This window comes from Petromyzon marinus, assembly GCF_048934315.1.
Source record: "Petromyzon marinus isolate PM22_M1 ecotype Great Lakes invasive population chromosome 76 unlocalized genomic scaffold, UKy_Petmar_22M1.pri1.0 chr76_unloc.1, whole genome shotgun sequence".
Taxonomy (NCBI): Eukaryota; Metazoa; Chordata; class Hyperoartia; order Petromyzontiformes; family Petromyzontidae; genus Petromyzon; species Petromyzon marinus.
In genome coordinates, this window is record NW_027422618.1 from 309,866 (window position 1) to 332,195 (window position 22,330).

The 22,330-nt window shown below is 51.4% G+C and overlaps 2 protein-coding genes across 2 annotated transcripts; one reads left to right on the forward strand and one right to left on the reverse strand.

Moving 5' to 3' along the window:
• Positions 1-1,517: 1,517 nt before the first annotated feature.
• On the reverse strand, positions 1,518-4,156 carry PSAT1 (phosphoserine aminotransferase 1). Its single transcript, XM_076058503.1, has 2 exons — positions 3,632-4,156; positions 1,518-3,208 (listed from the first exon to the last, which is right to left on the reverse strand). Exons 1-2 carry the CDS (start codon positions 4,020-4,022, stop codon positions 2,403-2,405), a joined length of 1,197 nt encoding a protein of 398 aa, XP_075914618.1. The 5' UTR covers positions 4,023-4,156; the 3' UTR covers positions 1,518-2,402.
• A 375-nt stretch (positions 4,157-4,531) lies between these two features.
• Positions 4,532-11,501, forward strand: LOC142908184 (uncharacterized). The gene is made up of 4 exons (XM_076058504.1): positions 4,532-4,633; positions 8,942-9,019; positions 9,797-10,019; positions 10,905-11,501. Exons 2-4 carry the CDS (start codon positions 8,971-8,973, stop codon positions 11,320-11,322), a joined length of 690 nt encoding a protein of 229 aa, XP_075914619.1. The 5' UTR covers positions 4,532-4,633; positions 8,942-8,970; the 3' UTR covers positions 11,323-11,501.
• Positions 11,502-22,330: the final 10,829 nt, after the last annotated feature.

Below are 22,330 nucleotides of genomic sequence, written 5' to 3' on the forward strand. Positions count from 1 at the left end.
TAGTGTATAGTAGTGTAGTGTATAGTAGTGTAGTGTATAGTAGTGTAGTGTATAGTAGTGTATAGTAGTGTATAGTGTAGTGTATAGTAGTGTAGTGTATAGTAGTGTATAGTAGTGTATAGTGTATAGTAGTGTATAGTGTATAGTAGTGTATAGTGTATAGTAGTGTATAGTAGTGTATAGTGTAGTGTATAGTGTAGTGTATAGTGTAGTGTATAGTGTAGTGTATAGTAATGTAGTGTATAGTAGTGTAGTGTATAGTAGTGTAGTGTATAGTAGTGTAGTGTATAGTGGTGTAGTGTATAGTGTATAGTATAGTGTATAGTGTAGTGTATAGTAGTGTATAGTATAGTGTAGTGTATAGTAGTGTAGTGTATAGTAGTGTAGTGTATAGTAGTGTAGTGTATAGTAGTGTATAGTGTATAGCGTGGTGTATAGTAGTGTATAGCGTGGTGTATAGTAGTGTAGTGTATAGTAGTGTAGTGTATAGTAGTGTAGTGTATAGTGTAGTGTATAGTAGTGTAGTGTATAGTAGTGTAGTGTATAGTAGTGTAGTGTATAGTAGTGTATAGTAGTGTATAGTGTATAGTAGTGTAGTGTATAGTAGTGTAGTGTATAGTAGTGTAGTGTATAGTATAGTGTATAGTATAGTGTATAGTATAGTGTATAGTATAGTAGTGTATAGTATAGTAGTGTAGTGTATAGTAGTGTAGTGTATAGTAGTGTAGTGTATAGTGTATAGTAGTGTATAGTAGTGTAGTGTATAGTAGTGTAGTGTATAGTAGTGTATAGTGCATAGTAGTGTATAGTTGTGTAGTGTATAGTAGTGTATAGTTGTGTAGTGTATAGTAGTGTATAGTGTATAGTAGTGTATAGTAGTGTAGTGTATAGTAGTATAGTGTATAGTAGTGTGTAGTGTATAGTAGTGTAGTGTATAGTAGTGTAGTGTATAGTAGTGTAGTGTATAGTAGTGTATAGTGTAGTGTATAGTAGTGTAGTGTATAGTAGTGTAGTGTATAGTGTAGTGTATAGTAGTGTAGTGTATAGTGTAGTGTATAGTAGTGTAGTGTATAGTAGTGTAGTGTATAGTAGTAGTAGTGCTAGTTAGTCGTGGTAGTTAGTGCTAGTTAGTTGTAGTAGTGCTAGTTAGTGCTAGTTAGCAGTGATCCTGTATAGTAGTGTATAGTGTAGTATATAGTGTAGTGTATAGTAGTGTAGTGTATAGTAGTGTATAGTATAGTAATAGTGCTAGTTAGTCGTGGTAGTTAGTGCTAGTTAGTAGTGATAGTAGTAATAGTTAGTGGTAGTTAGTGCTAGTTAGTGCTAGTTAGTTGTAGTGGTGCTAGTTAGTGGTAGTTAGTGATCCTGTATAGTAGTGTATAGTGTAGTGTATAGTAGTGTATAGTAGTAGTAGTGCTAGTTAGTCGTGGTAGTTGGTGCTAGTTAGTAGTGATAGTAGTAATAGTTAGTGGTAGTTAGTGCTAGTTAGTGCTAGTTAGTTGTAGTAGTGCTAGTGGTAGTTAGTGCTAGTTAGTTGTAGTAGTGCTAGCTAGTGGTAGTTAGCAGTGATCCTGTATAGTAGTGTATAGTGTAGTGTATAGTAGTGTAGTGTATAGTAGTGTAGTGTATAGTGTAGTGTATAGTAGTGTATAGTGTAGTGTATAGTAGTGTATAGTAGTGTATAGTAGTGTAGTGTATAATAGTGTAGTGTATAGTAGTGTAGTGTATAGTGTAGTGTATAGTAGTGTATAGTGTAGTGTATAGTAGTGTATAGTGTAGTGTATAGTAGTATAGTGTATAGTAGTGTATAATAGTGTAGTGTATAGTGTAGTGTATAGTAGTGTATAGTGCAGTGTATAGTAGTATAGTGTATAGTAGTGTATAGTAGTGTAGTGTATAGTGTAGTGTATAGTAGTGTAGCGTATAGTAGTGTAGTGTATAGTGTAGTGTATAGTGTAGTGTATAGTGTAGTGTATAGTAGTAGTAGTGCTAGTTAGTCGTGGTAGTTAGTGCTAGTTAGTGCTAGTTAGTTGTAGTAGTGCTAGTGGTAGTTAGTGCTAGTTAGTTGTAGTAGTGCTAGTTAGTGGTAGTTAGCAGTGATCCTGTATAGTAGTGTAGTGTATAGTAGTGTATAGTAGTAGTAGTGCTAGTTAGTCGTGGTAGTTAGTGCTAGTTAGTAGTGATAGTAGTAATAGTTAGTGGTAGTTAGTGCTAGTTAGTGCTAGTTAGTTGTAGTAGTGCTAGCTAGTGGTAGTTAGCAGTGATCCTGTATAGTAGTGTAGTGTATAGTAGTGTAGTGTATAGTGTAGTGTATAGTAGTAGTAGTGCTAGTTAGTCGTGGTAGTTAGTGCTAGTTAGTTGTAGTAGTGCTAGTTAGTTGTAGTAGTGCTAGTTAGTGGTAGTTAGCAGTGATCCTGATGTCTAAGTCTAAACGCCTCCATGTACCCAGCGAGTTTCTCAGCGTCTGACAGAGACACTGCATTGTAGAGAGACGCACGGACACCACCCACAGACCGGTGTCCCTTGAGTCCGAGGAATTTGAGGCTTGCAGCTCCCTCCAGGAAAAGTCTCTCCAGCGACTCGGAGGGGAGACGGAACGGCACATTCATACGGCTACGGCTGTCTCTCTCCACGGGACAAGAGTAGAACCCCTCCGAGTTCTCGATGGCTGAGTAGACCGTTTCAGCCTTGGCCACGTTCTGAGCCTCCATGCCCTCAGCTCCCCCATTCAGCCGGATCCACTCCAACACCAGCATCATGATGTAGATACTGTAGCAGGGAGGCGTGTTGTAGAGGGAGCCCTCCCGAGCCAGCGTGCCGTAGTCCATGACCACGGGGCAAGGCCCCAGGGCGTGGCCCAGGAGGTCTCCACGAGCCACCACCACGGTGACACCCGCACAGCCAACATTCTTCTGAGCACCTGCCATGATCACACCAAACTGTCCGACATCAACGGGACGAGACAGGAAGTTGGAAGACATGTCACACACCAGCGGGACATCAGTAGCGTGCCTGGGCGGCTGACGGAACTCCACGCCGTGAATCGTCTCGTTACTGCAGTAGTAGAGGTAGCTGGCATCTTCACTCACAATCACGTCCAGGGGAACACGTGTGTACTCTTGCAGGGGCTCGTGGGCCAGACGCACCGCACCGTACTTGCGTGCCTCCTGTGCAGCCTTGAAGGACCACGACCCAGTCACCATGAAGTCTACAACACCACCGCTAATACCACCACCACCACCACCAACACCACAGCCACCACCACCTCCACTACCACCGCTACCACTACCACCACCACTACCACCACCACCACTACCACCACCACCAACACCACTACCACCACTACCACCACCACCACAGCCACCACCACCTCCACTACCACCACCACTACCACCACTGCTAACACAACCACCACCACCGCCAACACCACTACCACCACTACCACCACCACCACAGCCACCACTACCACCACCACTACCACCACCACCACTACCACCACAGCCACTACCACCACCGCTAACACCACCGCTACCACCACCACCACCACAGCCACTACCACCACTGCTACTACCACCACCGCTAACACCACCACTACCACTACCACCAACACCACAGCCACCGCCACCACCACCACCACCCGCTGAGCCAGAGCGTCCGAGCAGGTTAAGGGGGATGGCGCTGAATTGGCCGGAGCCGCCGCCCCGGGCGAACAGAACTCGGTAGTTGCTGGGGACGCCCAGCAAGTCACGTATTAATCCTTCGGTGTTTTTCATAATCCGGGAAAATTCCGCTGATCGGTGACTCATTTCCATCACACTGATTCCCAGACCCTGGTAGTCCAGCATCTCCCTCTGGGCTTGGAGAAGAACCGGGCGCGGAAGCTTCGAGGGGCCCGCTCCGAAGTTGATCACCTCCACCACCTCCTCCACCTCCTCATCATCCTCCACCTCCTCATCCACCTTCTCCACCACCTTCTCCACCTCCTCCACCACCTGCTCTCGTAGGCTAGGGCGGTCTCCCATCGCCGGAACTCTCTTTTATAACGATAGACGCGACTCTGAAGATAATCACCGTAAGCAATCACAATCGATAATATCGATAAATAATCGATAACGGAGTCTTAGCGGATCTCTCACACACTCACACACATACAAGGAGGGGGTGGGTGGCCAGCACCACGCCCGCCCGGCCGCCTTTGTCTCTCCCACAGTGCTGGCGATGTTGACCACCGCGCACGTGGCACCGGCGTGCCCATTTGAGGCTGAGTCGACCTAGGGGGGGCGAGGAGGCGGAGACCTCGCGCCTGACAAACCGGAAGTAGCGGCGGGGGATGGGGGCGTGGCGGTAATTGGGGGCGTGGCGATGGGCGGTGGCTGTTGGTGGGGGCGATGCTGGTGGGCGGTTTGCTGGGGTGGTGGGGCGGGGCTGTTGGGCGGGACGGGGGCGGTTGGCTGGGTTGGTGGGCGGGGCTAGTGGGCGTGGCGAGCATTGCGCCGTCATCGACTTGGGGGCGGGGTTACGTGACGTCGTAGGAAGTGTCGTCAGAGCCCTGGTCACGTGCGCAGCAAACGGCCGCTTCTTGAGATTGCTCCCCGTCGTGGTCGTCGTGATCCGAGCGTTACCACTCAGACAGGTGGGAACGTGAGTCCGTGATGTGAGTCCGTGATGTGAGTCCGTGATGTGAGTCCGTGTTGTGAGTCCGTGATGTCAGTCTGTGTTGTGAGTCTGTGTTGTGAGTCTGTGTTGTGAGTCTGTGTTGTGAGTCCATGATGTGAGTCCGTGATGTGAGTCTGTGATGTGAGTCTGTGATGTGAGTCTGTGTTGTGAGTCCGTGATGTGAGTCTGTGATGTGAGTCTGTGTTGTGAGTCTGTGATGTGAGTCTGTGTTGTGAGTCCGTGATGTGAGTCTGTGATGTGAGTCTGTGATGTGAGTCTGTGTTGTGAGTCCGTGATGTGAGTCCGTGATGTGAGTCTGTGATGTGAGTCCGTGATGTGAGTCTGTGATGTGAGTCCGTGATGTGAGTCTGTGATGTGAGTCTGTGTAGATGATGTGAGTCTGTGGTTGGTGATGTGAGTCTGTGTTGATGATGTGAGTCTGTGTTGTGAGTCTGTGGTTGGTGTTGTGAGTCTGTGTTGTGAGTCTGTGTTGTGAGTCTGTGTTGTGAGTCTGTGTTGTGAGTCTGTGTTTGGTGATGTGAGTCTGTGTTGTGAGTCTGTGTTGTGAGTCTGTGATTGGTGATGTGAGTCTGTGATGTGAGTCTGTGATGTGAGTCTGTGATGTGAGTCTGTGTTGTGAGTCTATGTAGATGATGTGAGTCTGTGTAGATGATGTGAGTCTGTGTTGTGATTCTGTGTTGTGAGTCTGTGTTGTGATTCTGTGTTGTGAGTCCGTGTTGATGATCTTGAGTCCGTGATGTGAGTCTGTGGTTGGTGATGTGAGTCTGTGTTGTGAGTCTGTGATGGTGATGTGAGTCTGTGTTGTGACTCTGTGTTGTGAGTCCGTGATGTGAGTCTGTGGTTGGTGATGTGAGTCTGTGTTGTGAGTCTGTGTTGTGAGTCTGTGTTGTGAGTCCGTGATGTGAGTCTGTGTTGTGAGTCTGTGTTGTGAGTTTGTGTTGTGAGTCTGTGTTGTGAGTCTGTGTTGTGAGTCCGTGATGTGAGTCTGTGGTTGGTGATGTGAGTCTGTGTTGTGAGTCTGTGGTTGGTGATGTGAGTCTGTGTTGTGAGTCTGTGTTGTGAGTCCATGATGTGAGTCCGTGATGTGAGTCTGTGGTTGGTGATGTGAGTCTGTGTTGTGAGTCTGTGGTTGGTGATGTGAGTCTGTGTTGTGAGTCTGTGTTGTGAGTCCGTGATGTGAGTCCGTGATGTGAGTCCGTGGTTGGTGATGTGAGTCTGTGTTGTGAGTCTGTGTTGATGATGTGAGTCCGTGATGTGAGTCCCGTGTAGATGATGTGAGTCTGTGTTGTGAGTCTGTGGTTGGTGATGTGAGTCTGTGTTGTGAGTCTGTGTAGATGATGTGAGTCCGTGATGTGAGTCTGTGATGTGAGTCTGTGGTTGGTGATGTGAGTCTGTGTTGTGAGTCTGTGATGTGAGTCTGTGTTGTGAGTCTGTGGTTGGTGATGTGAGTCTGTGTTGTCAGTCTGTGTAGATGATGTGAGTCTGTGTTGTGAGTCTGTGGTTGGTGATGTGAGTCTGTGTTGTGAGTCTGTGTTGTGAGTCTGTATTGTGAGTCTGTGGTTGGTGATGTGAGTCTGTGTTGTGAGTCTGTGTTGTGAGTCTGTGGTTGGTGATGTGAGTCTGTGGTTGGTGATGTGAGTCTGTGTTGTGAGGCTGTGGTTGGTGATGTGAGTCTGTGGTTGGTGATGTGACTCTGTGTTGTGAGTCTGTGTTGTGAGTCTGTGTTGTGAGTCTGTGTTGTGAGTCTGTGTAGATGATGTGAGTCTGTGGTTGGTGATTTGACTCTGTGTTGTGAGTCTGTGTTGTGAGTCTGTGGTTGGTGATGTGAGTCTGTGTCGTGAGTCTGTGGTTGGTGATGTGAGTCTGTGTAGATGATGTGAGTCTGTGGTTGGTGATGTGAGTCTGTGTTGTGAGTCTGTGTTGATGATGTGAGTCTGTGTTGATGATGTGAGTCTGTGTTGATGATGTGAGTCTGTGTTGTGAGTCTGTGGTTGGTGATGTGAGTCTGTGTTGTGAGTTCGTGTTGTGAGTCTGTGTTGTGAGTCTGTGTAGATGATGTGAGTCTGTGTTGATGATGTGAATCTGTGTTGATGATGTGAGTCTGTGTTGTGAGTCTGTTGTGAGTTTGTGTAGATGATGTGAGTCTGTGGTTGGTGATGTGAGTCTGTGTTGTGAGTCTGTGTTGTGAGTCTGTGTTGTGAGTCTGTGGTTGGTGATGTGAGTCTGTGTTGTGAGTCTGTGGTTGGTGATGTGAGTCTGTGTTGTGAGTCTGTGTTGTGAGTCTGTGTAGATGATGTGAGTCTGTGGTTGGTGATGTGAGTCTGTGTTGTGAGTCTGTGTTGTGAGTCTGTGGTTGGTGATGTGAGTCTGTGGTTGGTGATGTGAGTCTGTGTTGTGAGTCTGTGGTTGGTGATGTGAGTCTGTGGTTGGTGATGTGAGTCTGTGTTGTGAGTCTGTGTTGTGAGTCTGTGTTGTGAGTCTGTGTAGATGATGTGAGTCTGTGGTTGGTGATGTGACTCTGTGTTGTGAGTCTGTGTTGTGATTCTGTGGTTGGTGATGTGAGTCTGTGTCGTGAGTCTGTGGTTGGCGATGTGAGTCTGTGTAGATGATGTGAGTCTGTGGTTGGTGATGTGAGTCTGTGTTGTGAGTCTGTGTTGATGATGTGAGTCTGTGTTGATGATGTGAGTCTGTGTTGATGATGTGAGTCTGTGTTGTGAGTCTGTGGTTGGTGATGTGAGTCTGTGTTGTGAGTCCGTGTTGTGAGTCTGTGTTGTGAGTCTGTGTAGATGATGTGAGTCTGTGTTGATGATGTGAATCTGTGTTGATGATGTTAGTCTGTGTTGTGAGTCTGTGTTGTGAGTTTGTGTAGATGATGTGAGTCTGTGGTTGGTGATGTGAGTCTGTGTTGTGAGTCTGTGTTGTGAGTCTGTGTTGTCAGTCTGTGTTGTCAGTCTGTGTTGATGATGTGAGTCTGTGTTGTGAGTCTGTGTTGTGAGTCCGTGTTGATGATGTGAATCTGTGTTGTGAGTCTGTGTTGTGAGTCTGTGTTGTGAGTCTGTGTTGATGATGTGAGTCTGTGTTGTGAGTCTGTGTTGTGAGTCCGTGTTGTGAATCTGTGTTGTGAATCTGTGTTGATGTTGTGAGTCTGTGTTGATGTTGTGAGTCTGTGTTGATGATGTGAATCTGTGTTAATGATGTGAGTCTGTGTTGATGATGTGAATCTGTGTTGATGATGTGAGTCTGTGTTGTGAGTCTGTGTAGATGATGTGAGTCTGTGTTGATGATGTGAGTCTGTGTTGATGATGTGAGTCTGTGTTGATGATGTGAGTCTGTGTTGTCAGTCTGTGATGTCAGTCTGTGTTGATGATGTGAGTCTGTGTTGATGATGTGAGTCTGTGTTGATGATGTGAGTCTGTGATGTGAGTCTGTGTCGTGAGTCTGTGGTTGGTGATATGAGTCTGTGTAGATGATGTGAGTCTGTGTTGATGATGTGAGTCTGTGGTTAACGATGTGAGTCTGTGTTGATGTGAGTCTGTGTTGATGTGTCTGTGTAGATGATGTGAGTCTTTGTTGATGATGTGAGTCTGTGTTGATGATGTGACTTTGTGTTGTGAGTCTGTGTAGATGATGTGAGTCTGTGTTGATGATGTGAGTCTGTGTTGTCAGTCTGTGTTGATGAGGTGAGTTTGTGTTGTGGGTTTGTGTTGATGAGGTGAGTTTGTGTTGTGGGTTTGTGGTGATGACGTGAGTTTGTGTTGTGGGTTTGTGGTGACGAGGTGAGTTTGTGTTGTGGGTTTGTGGTGACGAGGTGAGTTTGTGTTGTGGGTTTGTGGTGACGAGGTGAGTTTGTGTTGTGGGTTTGTGGTGACGAGGTGAGTTTGTGTTGTGGGTTTGTGGTGACGAGGTGAGTTTGTGTTGTGGGTTTGTGGTGACGAGGTGAGTTTGTGTTGTGGGTTTGTGGTGACGAGGTGAGTTTGTGTTGTGGGTTTGTGGTGACGAGGTGAGTTTGTGTTGTGGGTTTGTGGTGATGAGGTGAGTTTGTGCGGTGAGTCTGTGGTGACGAGGTGAGTCTGTGGTGACGAGGTGAGTCTGTGTTGTGGGTTTGTGGTGACGAGGTGAGTTTGTGTTGTGGGTTTGTGGTGACGAGGTGAGTTTGTGTTGTGGGTTTGTGGTGACGAGGTGAGTTTGTGTTGTGAGTCTGTGGTGACGAGGTGAGTTTGTGTTGTGACCCTCTCCCCCCCCCCCCCCACCGCTCTCCACACAGAGACCCTGTGGATTACAGCGAGAGACGCCATGAACGCCGCACAACACAACGACGCTGCTCTGGGCATTCATGTCATGGGTGGGTGGGTCGGTGGGTGGGTGGGTGGGTCGGTGGGTGGGTGGGTGGGTCGGTGGGTGGGTGGGTGGGTGGGTGGGTCGGTGGGTGGGTGGGTCGGTGGGTGGGTGGGTGGGTCGGTGGGTCGGTGGGTGGGTGGGTGGGTCGGTGGGTGGGTTGGTGGGTTGGTGGGTTGGTTTGTTGGTGAGTGAATGAGTGAGTGGGTTTTGTTGGTGAGTAAGTGAGTGGGTGAGTGGTTGGATTTGTGGGTGAGTGATTGAGTGAGTAGGTGATTGGGTAGTTGGGTGAGTGGGTGTGTGGGTTTGTGGGTTTGGTGGGTGTGTTGGTGAGTTGGTGGGTGGCTGGGCTAGTTGGTGGGTGGGTGGCCTTGTGGCTGGGCTTGTGGGTGGGTGAATGTGCGAGTGGGTCGGTACGTGGGTGGGTTGTAGGTGGGTGAATGGGCGAGTGGGTCGGTACGTGTGTGGGTTGGTAGGTGGGTGAATGGGCGAGTGGGCCGGTACGTGGGTGGGTTGGTAGGTGGGTGAATGGGCGAGTGGGTCGGTACGTGGGTGGGTTGGTAGGTGGGTGAATGGGCGAGTGGGTCGGTACGTGGGTGGGTGGGTTGGTAGGTGGGTGAATGGGCGAGTGTGTCGGTACGTGGGTGGGTTGGTAGGTGGGTGAATGGGCGAGTGGGTCGGTACGTGGGTGGGTTGGTAGGTGGGTGAATGGGCGAGTGGGTCGGTACGTGGGTGGGTAAGTGGGTCGGTGTCTGAGTCTTTCTGTCTCTCTGTCTCTCTACAGATCATCAGGTCCGCCACTGCTGCCTGAATAAGAAGGAAAAACCGAGATGCTTCATCCTGAAGCGCCCCCCAATCGGCACGGGCACCTTCACAAGCCAAAGGCTCAACCCCATGACCACCACCACCACCACCGCCGCCGCCGCCGCCGCCGGCACCTCCAGGGAAGCCAATGTCATCATCAGCACTGCTGGTGCTCTGCAGGCCTCTGGGGTTTCTGATCCACGGTGAGACTCCCTCTGTGTGCTCATAGGGCTGGGGGTGTTGGGGACGAGATGTCGACTCCCTTTCCCGGTACGCAGGAGTTCATGGGCTCGATCCCGACCGCTGACGACGCCTGCCGCTGCTGCTGTATATTTGAAGTCTGCGTCTGTCTGTCTCTCTGCCCGTGGTCGTACCTACGTGGGTTCTCTCCGGGTCCCTCCGGGTTTTCACCTCCACATTTAGAATCGACATCACCACGCGGTTAGAGTGTTTGGCTGCGATACATTTCTTACGTGGGGATGATGATCACGATGATATCAGCCACTGCCTTGAGCCATCATTTGCGGTGGCGACGCTGCTTCTGATCAAGAGCTACAAAAAATCAGTGGAAGCCTTAGACCTGGTGAAATAAAAAAAAAGAGTTTAGTTTTTGCATGGGTCTCTGCGGGTCTCTGTGGGTGTCTATGGTTCTACACGAGTCTCTGCATCTCTATGGGTCTCTGTGTGGGCCTTCTGAAAGATAGCTACACAGTAGCTCTGTGGAAGCCTTAGACCTGGTGAAATGAAAAAAAGAGTTTAGTTTTTGCATGGGTCTCTTCGGGTGTGTCTACATTTCCACGCGATGATGATGATGATGACCACGGTGATATCAGCCACTTGATCGAGCTGCTATCTCTCGTGGTGGCCAGGTCGCTTCTTACACCCGGTAAAATAGAGTGATAGTTTTAGATTTTGTTTTTAAATCCGCCACCGTGCGTTGAGTCCGTTAGTCCACCCACGGGAGGATCTGGTGGTGGTGGTGGTGGCGGTGGCGGTGATGATGCAGAGCGACTACGGCCTCTGGCTATTGTAGCGAGAGGCTAAAGTGGTGGCGCCGTGCTGCTGTGGTGCTGCTGCTACCTCCACAGAGCTGATACGGAGGAGATGCCCCCATCAACATCATCCTCCTCCTCCTCCTCCTCATCATCCTCATCGTTCTCACCGCTCATCTACACCAATGTGGAGTGGACGGAGTTTGTGGGGGCGGAAGAGGTGGCGGTGAAGGAGGTGGAAGGGAAGGCAGAGTTGGGTACGGAGGAGGTGGAGAAGATGGAGGAGATGGAGGAGGAGGAGGAGGTGGTGGTGGTGGAGCCGGAGCAGGTGGTGGTGGAGTTGGACGAGGAGGTGAAGGAGCTTGAAGAGAAGGCGGAGGAGGTGGACGCGGAGGAGGTGCAGCATCCGCAGAGCAAGAAGAAGCAAGGGGCGTGCCTGGCGCAGGTGGCCAGCGCGCTCCGCTCGCTCCTCCGCCGCCTGCTGATTTGTGGTGGCCGGCCCATGGCGCATTAGCGGGGTCGTGGTGGTGGTGGTGGTGGTGGCGTCGGTGCCAGCTGCCACCACAAGCAGCACCACCCAGCCACCCACCCTCCCACCCACCCCATTATGTATCGCGTTGTAAATAATTTCATAGCTTTGTAAATAATTATTGTAAATATTGTCATTGCAAATACAGACAGCAGGAAGTGAAATGACGTTGCAGACTTTGTGGTGTTTGGTGCCTTCGATTGTCAGTGCTGTGTGGGGTCTGGGATCATAATGGCCGTGTCAGGGGTGCACCTCCTCCACAACCTCTTCCACCTTCCGCCTCCTCAGACTCATTCACCCACCCACTGATTCACTCACCCACCCACTGTTTCACTCATTTACCCACTGATTCACTCACCCACCCACTGATTAATTCACCAACCCACTGATTCACTCACCCAGCCACTGATTCACTCACCGACCCACTGATTCACTCACCAACCCACTGATTCACTCACCCAGCCACTGATTCACTCACCAACCCACTGATTCTCTCACCCACCCACTGATTCACTCACCCACCCATTGATTCACTCACCCACCCACTGATTCACTCACCCACCCACTGATTCACTCACCCACCCATTGATTCACTCACCCACCCACTGTTTCACTCACCCACCCACTGATTCACTCACGTACCCACCGATTCACTCACCCCCCCCCCCCCACCGATGCACTCACCCACCCACTGATTCACTCACCAACCCACTGATTCACTTACACACCCACTGATTCACTCACCCACCCACTGATTCACTCACCAACCCACTTATTCACTCACCCAGCCACTGATTCACTCACCCACCCACTGATTCATTCAACAACCCACCGATTCACTCACCCAGCCACTGATTCACTCACCAACCAATTCATTCTCTCACCAACCCACTGATTCATTCACCCACCCACTGATTCACTCACCCACCCACTGATTCACTTACCCACCCACTGATTCACTCACCCACCCACTAATTCACTCATCCACCCACTGATTCACTCACCCACCCACTGATTCACTCACCCACCCACTGATTCACTCACCCACCCACTGATTCACTCACCAACCCCCTGATTCACTCACCCACCCACTGATTCACTCACCCACCCACTGATTCACTCACCCACCCACTGATTCACTCAACAACCCACCGATTCACTCACCCAGCCACTGATTCACTCACCAACCAATTCATTCTCTCACCAACCCACTGATTCATTCACCCACCCACTGATTCACTCACCCACCCACTGATTCACTTACCCACCCACTGATTCACTCACCCACCCACTAATTCACTCATCCACCCACTGATTCACTCACCCACCCACTGATTCACTCACCCACCCACTGATTCACTCACCAACCCCCTGATTCACTCACCCACCCACTGATTCACTCACCCACCCACTGATTCACTCACCAACCCACTGATTCACTCACCCACCCACTGATTCACTCACCCACCCACTGATTCACTCATCCACCCACTAATTCACTCACCCACCCACTGATTCACTCACCCACTGATTCACTCACCCACCCACTGATTCAAACACCCACCCACTGATTCAATCACCCACCCACTGATTCACTCACCCACCCACTGATTCACTCACCAACCCACTGATTCACTTACACACCCACTGATTCACTCACCCAGCCACTGATTCACTCACCAACCCATTGATTCTCTCACCAACCCACTGATTCACTCACCCACCCACTGATTCACTCACCCACCCACTGATTCACTCACCCACCCACTGATTCACTCACCCACCCACTGATTCACTCACTCACCCACTGATTCACTCACCCACCCACTGATTCACTCACCAACCCATTGATTCACTCACCCACCCACTGATTCACTCACCCACCCACTGATTCACTCATCCACCCACTGATTCACTCACCCACCCACTGATTCACTCACCCACCCACCGATTCACTCACCCACCCACTAATTCAATCACCCACCCACTGATTCAATCACCCACCCACTGATTCACTCACCCACCCACTGATTCACTCACGTACCCACCGATTCACTCACCCCCCCCCCCCACTGATTCACTCACCCACCCACTGATTCACTTACCCACCGATGCACTCACCCACCCACTGATTCACTCACCCACCCACTAATTCACTCACCCAGCCGCTGATTCACTCACCCACCCACTGATTCACTCACCCACCCACCGATCCAATCACCCACCCACTCATGAATTCGTAGCGACTGAACCGGAGACACTTTAAGAGTTGGAGGCGCCCTGTTTATTAACGCCAACGGGTTAACACTTTCTAAATAATCCGTCTATAGTCGACTACGGTTGCCAGTCAGGACAGCTGGTAGGCTGCCTGTGTGCCGACGCCGAGATGGTGAAGACGGAGACGACGGTGAGGACTTAGCAGCACGACGCGGATCCCATTTCAAACGACAGCCCGGACCGAGGTCCTCTCTCGAGGGCCCCTCTTATACCGTCAGCGTGGCCTGGCCCCGCCCCCGGCCACGCCCCCTTTCTTGAACCTACCCGCGGGTTCCTGGTGTATCCCTACACTGGGACACTGAGACACTGAGACACTGGGACACTGGGACACTGAGACACTGAGACACTGAGACACTGGGACACTGGGACACTGAGACACTGGGACACTGGGACACTGAGACACTGGGACACTGAGACACTGAGACACTGGGACACTGAGACACTGGGACACTGGGACACTGAGACACTGGGACACTGGGACACTGGGACACTGAGACACTGGGACACTGGGACACTGAGACACTGGGACACTGAGACACTGAGACACTGGGACACTGAGACACTGGGACACTGGGACACTGAGACACTGGGACACTGAGACACTGAGACACTGGGACACTGAGACACTGGGACACTGAGACCCTGGGACACTGAGACACTGGGACACTGGGACACTGAGACACTGAGACACTGGGACACTGGGACACTGAGACACTGAGACATTGAGACCCTGGGGCACTGAGACACTGGGACACTGAGACACTGGGACACTGAGACACTGAGACACTGAGACACTGGGACACTGAGACACTGAGACACTGGGACACTGGGACACTGAGACACTGAGACACTGGGACACTGGGACACTGAGACATTGAGACCCTGGGGCACTGAGACACTGGGACACTGAGACACTGAGACACTGGGACACTGAGACACTGAGACACTGAGACACTGGGACACTGAGACACTGAGACACTGAGACACTGGAACACTGAGACACTGAGACACTGAGACACTGGGACACTGTACACTCGGACACTGAGACACTGAGACACTGTGACACTGAGACACTGAGACACTGGGACACTGAGACACTGAGACACTGGGACACTGAGACACTGAGACACTGGGACACTGAGACACTGAGACAATGAAACACTGAGACACTGGGACACTGAGACACTGAGACACTGAGACAAGGAGACACTGAGACACTGAGACACTGAGACACTGATACACTGGGACACTGAGATACTGAGACACTGGGACATTGAGACACTGAAACAATGAGACACTGAGACACTGAGACACTGGGACACTGAGACACTGAGACACTGGGACACTGAGACACTGGGACACTGAGACACTGGGACACTGAGACATTGAGACACTGGGACACTGAGACACTGGGGCAGTGGGACACTGAGACACTGGGACACTGAGACATTGGGACACTGAGACACTGAGACACTGAGACAAGGAGACACTGAGACACTGGGACACTGAGACACTGGGACACTGGGACACTGGGACACTGAGACACTGAGACACTGAGACACTGGGACACTGAGACGCTGGGACAATGAGACACTGGGACACTGAGACACTGGGACACTGAGACACTGAGACCCTGGGACACTGAGACACTGAGACACTGGGACACTGAGACACTGAGACACTGAGTCACTGAGACACTGGGACACTGGGACACTAAGACTCTGAGACACTGGGACACTGAAACACTGAGACACTGAGACACTGGGACACTGAGATACTGAGACACTGAGACACTGGAACACTGGGACACTGAGACACTGGGACACTGGGACACTGAGACACTGAGACACTGGGACACTGAGACACTGAGACACTGATACACTGGGACACTGAGACACTGGGACACTGGGACACTGAGACACTGCACACTGAGACATTGGGACAATGAGACACTGAGACACTGAGAAACTGGGACACTGAGACACTGGGACACTGAGACACTGAGACACTGAGACACTGGGACACTGAGACACTGAGACACTGGGACACTGGGACACTGAGACACTGAGACACTGAGACACTGGGACACTGGGACACTGAGACACTGAGACACTGAGACCCTGGGGCACTGAGACACTGGGACACTGAGACACTGAGACACTGGGACACTGAGACACTGAGACACTGAGACACTGGGACACTGAGACACTGAGACACTGAGACACTGGGACACTGTACACTCGGACACTGAGACACTGAGACACTGTCACACTGAGACACTGAGACACTGGGACACTGAGACACTGAGACACTGGGACACTGAGACACTGAGACACTGGGACACTGAGACACTGAGACAATGAAACACTGAGACACTGGGACACTGAGACACTGAGACACTGAGACAAGGAGACACTGAGACACTGAGACACTGAGACACTGGGACACTGAGACACTGAGACACTGGGACATTGAGACACTGAAACAATGAGACACTGAGACACTGAGACACTGGGACACTGAGACACTGAGACACTGAGACACTGAGACACTGAGACACTGGGACACTGAGACATTGAGACACTGGGACACTGAGACACTGGGGCAGTGGGACACTGAGACACTGGGACACTGAGACATTGGGACACTGAGACACTGAGACACTGAGACAAGGAGACACTGAGACACTGGGACACTGAGACACTGGGACACTGGGACACTGGGACACTGAGACCCTGGGACACTGAGACACTGAGACACTGAGACACTGGGACACTGAGACGCTGGGACAATGAGACACTGGGACACTGAGACACTGGGACACTGAGACACTGAGACCCTGGGACACTGAGACACTGAGACACTGGGACACTGAGACACTGAGACACTGAGTCACTGAGACACTGGGACACTGGGACACTAAGACTCTGGGACACTGAGACACTGAGACACTGAGACACTGGGACACTGAGATACTGAGACACTGAGACACTGGAACACTGGGACACTGAGACACTGGGACACTGGGACACTGAGACACTGAGACACTGGGACACTGAGACACTGAGACACTGATACACTGGGACACTGAAACACTGGGACACTGAGACACTGAGACACTGGGACACTGAGACACTGAGACACTGAGACACTGGGACACTGAGACACTGAGACACTGAGACACTGGGACACTGAGATACTGGGACACTGGGACACTGAGACACTGGGACACTGAGACACTGAGACACTGAGACACTGGGACACTGAGACACTGAGACACTGGGACACTGAGACACTGAGACACTGGGACACTGAGACACTGGGACACTGAGACACTGAGATACTGGGACACTGAGACGCTGGGACACTGAGACACTGAGACACTGGGACACTGGGACACGCGACACTGAGACACTGAGACCCTGGGACACTGAGACACTGAGACACTGGGACACTGAGACACTGCGCACTGAGACACTGGGACACTGAGACACTGAGACACTGAGAAACTGGGACACTGAGACACTGAGACACTGGGACACTAAGACTCTGAGACACTGGGACACTAAGACACTGAGAGACTGAGACACAGGGCCACAGGGACACTGAGACACTGAGACACTGAGACACTGGGACACTGAGACACTGAGACACTGAGACACCGAGACACAGAGACACTGAGAATCTGAGACACCGAGTCTCAGACACACTGAGACACTGGGACACTGAGACACTGAGACACTGGGACACTGGGACACTGAGATACTGGGACACTGAACCACTGAGACACTGGGACACTGAGACACTGAGACACTGGGACACTGAGACACTGGGACACTGAGACACTAAGACACTGAGAGACTGAGACACAGGGCCACAGGGACACTGAGACACTGAGACAATGAAACACTGAGACACTGGGACACTGAGACACTGAGACACTGAGACAAGGAGACACTGAGACACTGGGACACTGAGACACTGAGACACTGAGACACTGATACACTGGGACACTGGGACACTGAGACACTGAGACACTGGGACATTGAGACACTGAAACAATGAGACACTGAGACACTGGGACACTGAGACACTGAGACACTGAGACACTGGGACACTGAGACACTGGGACACTGAGACACTGGGACACTGAGACATTGAGACACTGGGACACTGAGACACTGGGACAGTGGGACACTGAGACACTGGGACACTGAGACATTGGGACACTGAGACACTGAGACACTGAAACAAGGAGACACTGAGACACTGGGACACTGAGACACTGGGACACTGGGACACTGGGACACTGAGACCCTGGAACACTGAGACACTGAGACACTGAGAGACTGGGACACTGAGACACTGGGACAATGAGACACTGGGACACTGAGACACTGGGACACTGAGACACTGAGACCCTGGGACACTGAGACACTGAGACACTGGGACACTGAGACACTGAGACACTGAGTCACTGAGACACTGGGACACTGGGACACTAAGACACTGAGACACTGAGACACTGAGACACTGGGACACTGAGATACTGAGACACTGAGACACTGGGACACTGGGACACTGAGACACTGAGCCACTGGGACACTGAGACACTGAGACACTGGGACACTGGGACACTGAGACACTGCACACTGAGACATTGGGACAATGAGACACTGAGACACTGAGAAACTGGGACACTGAGACACTGGGACACTGAAATACTGGGACACTGGGACACTGAGACACTGGGACACTGAGACACTGAGACAATGGGACACTGAGACACTGAGACACTGAGACACTGGAACACTGAGACACTGGGACACTGAGACACTGAGACACTGGGACACTGAGACGCTGGGACACTGAGACACTGAGACACTGGGACACTGGGACACGCGACACTGAGACACTGAGACCCTGGGACACTGAGTCACTGAGACACTGGGACACTGAGACACTGAGACACTGGGGCACTGAGACACTGAGACACTGGGACACTGAGACACTGAGACACTGGGACACTAAGACACTGAGACACTGGGACACTGAGACACTGGGACACTGAGACACTGAGACACTGGGACACTAAGACACTGAGACACTGGGACACTAAGACACTGAGAGACTGAGACACAGGGCCACAGGGACACTGAGACACTGAGACACTGAGACACTGGGACACTGAGACACTGAGACACTAGGACACTGAGACACTGGGACACTGAGACACTGAGACACTGGGACACTGGGACACTGAGACACTGGGACACTGAACTACTGAGACACTGGGACACTGAGACACTGAGACACTGGGACACTGAGACACTGGGACCCTGAGATACTGAGACACTGGGACACTGAGACACTGAGACACTGGGACAGTGGGACACTGAGACACTGGGACACCGAGACACTGAGACACGGGGACACTGAGACACTGGGACACTGAGACACTGAGACACTGAGACACTGAGACACTGGGACACTGAGACACTGAGACACTGGGGCACTGAGACACTGAGACACTGGGACACTGAGACACTGAGACACTGGGACACTGGGACACTGAGACACTGGGACACTGAACTACTGAGACACTGGGACACTGAGACACTGAGACACTGGGACACTGAGACACTGGGACCCTGAGACACTGAGACACTCGGACACTGAGACAATGAGACACTGGGACACTGGGACACTGAGGCACTGGGACACCGAGGCACTGAGACACTGGGACACTAAGACACTGAGACACAGGGACTCTGAGACACTGAGACACTAGGACACTGAGACACTGAGACACTGAGACACTGGGGCACTGAGACACCGGGACACTGAGACACTGAGACACTGGGACACTGTACACTCGGACACTGAGACACTGAGACACTGAGACACTGGGACACTGAGACACTGAGACACTGGGACACTGAGACACTGAGACACTGGGACACTGAGACACTGAGACACTGGGACACTGAGACACTGAGACACTGAGACACTGGGACACTGAGACACTGAGACACTGAGACAATGAGACACTGAGACACTGAGACACTGGGACACTGAGACACTGAGACACTGGGACACTGAGACACTGAGACTCTGGGACACTGGGACACTGAGACACTGAGACACTGGGACACTGAGACACTGGGACACTGAGACACTAAGACACTGAGAGACTGAGACACAGGGCCACAGGGACACTGAGACACTGAGACAATGAAACACTGAGACACTGGGACACTGAGACACTGAGACACTGAGACAAGGAGACACTGAGACACTGGGACACTGAGACACTGAGACACTGAGACACTGAGACACTGATACACTGGGACACTGGGACACTGAGACACTGAAACAATGAGACACTGAGACACTGATACACTGAGACACTGGGACATTGAGACACTGAAACAATGAGACACTGAGACACTGAGACACTGGGACACTGAGACACTGAGACACTGAGACACTGGGACACTGAGACACTGGGACACTGAGACACTGGGACACTGAGACACTGGTACATTGAGACACTGGGACACTGAGACACTGGGACAGTGGGACACTGAGACACTGGGACACTGAGACATTGGGACACTGAGACACTGAGACACTGAAACAAGGAGACACTGAGACACTGGGACACTGAGACACTGGGACACTGGGACACTGAGACCCTGGGACACTGAGACACTGAGACACTGGGACACTGAGACACTGGGACAATGAGACACTGGGACACTGAGACACTGGGACACTGAGACACTGAGACCCTGGGACACTGAGACACTGAGACACTGGGACACTGAGACACTGAGACACTGAGACACTGGGACACTGAGATACTGAGACACTGAGACACTGGAACACTGGGACACTGAGACACTGGGACACTGGGACACTGAGACACTGAGACACTGGGACACTGAGACACTGAGACACTGGGACACTGGGACACTGAGACACTGCACACTGAGACATTGGGACAATGAGACACTGAGACACTGAGAAACTGGGACACTGAGACACTGGGACACTGAGATACTGGGACACTGGGACACTGAGACACTGGGACACTGAGACACTGAGACAATGGGACACTGAGACACTGAGACACTGAGACACTGGAACACTGAGACACTGGGACACTGAGACACTGAGACACTGAGACACTGGGACACTGAGACGCTGGGACACTGAGACACTGAGACACTGGGACACTGGGACACGCGACACTGAGACACTGAGACCCTGGGACACTGAGACACTGAGACACTGTGACACTGAGACACTGGGACACTGAGACACTGAGACACTGGGGCACTGAGACACTGAGACACTGGGACACTGAGACACTGAGACACTGGGACACTAAGACACTGAGACACTGGGACACTAAGACACTGAGATACTGAGACACAGGGCCACAGGGACACTGAGACACTGAGACACTGAGACACTGGGACACTGAGACACTGAGACACTAGGACACTGAGACACTGGGACACTGAGACACTGAGACACTGGGACACTGGGACACTGAGACACTGGGACACTGAACTACTGAGACACTGGGGCACTGAGACACCGGGACACTGAGACACTGAGACACGGGAACACTGAGACACTGAGACACTGGGACACTGTACACTCGGACACTGAGACACTGAGACACTGGGACACTGAGACACTGAGACACTGGGACACTGAGACACTGAGACACTGGGACACTGAGACACTGAGACACTGGGACACTGAGACACTGAGACAATGATACACTGAGACACTGGGACACTGAGACACTGAGACACTGAGACAATGAGACACTGAGACACTGAGACACTGGGACACTGAGACACTGAGACACTGGGACACTGAGACACTGAGACTCTGGGACACTGGGACACTGAGACACTGAGACACTGGGACATTGAGACACTGAAACAATGAGACACTGAGACACTGGGACACTGAGACACTGAGACACTGGGACACTGAGACACTGGGACACTGAGACACTGAGACACTGGGACACTGAGACACTGGTACATTGAGACACTGGGACACTGAGACACTGGGACAGTGGGACACTAAGACACTGGGACACTGAGACACTGGGACACTGGGACACTGAGACACTGATACACTGGGACACTGAGACACTGGGACACTGAGACACTGAGACAATGAGACACTGATACACTGAGACACTGAGACACTGGGACACTGAGACACTGAGACACTGGGACACTGGGACACTGAGACACTGAGACACTGAGACACTAGGACACTGATACACTGAGACACTGGGACACTGAGACATTGGGACACTGAAACACTGGGACACTTTTACACTGAGACACTGAGACACTGGGACACTGAGACACTGGAACACTGGGACACTGAGACACTGGGACACTGGGACACTGACACACTGAGACACTGATACACTGGGACACTGAGACACTGAGACTCTGAGACACTGAGACACTGAGACACTGGGACACTGGGACACTGAGACACTGCACACTGAGACATTGGGACAATGAGACACTGAGACACTGAGAAACTGGGACACTGAGACACTGGGACACTGAGATACTGGGACACTGAGACACTGAGACACTGGGACACTGAGACACTGAGACACTGGGACACTGAGACACTGGGACACTGAGACACTGAGACACTGGGA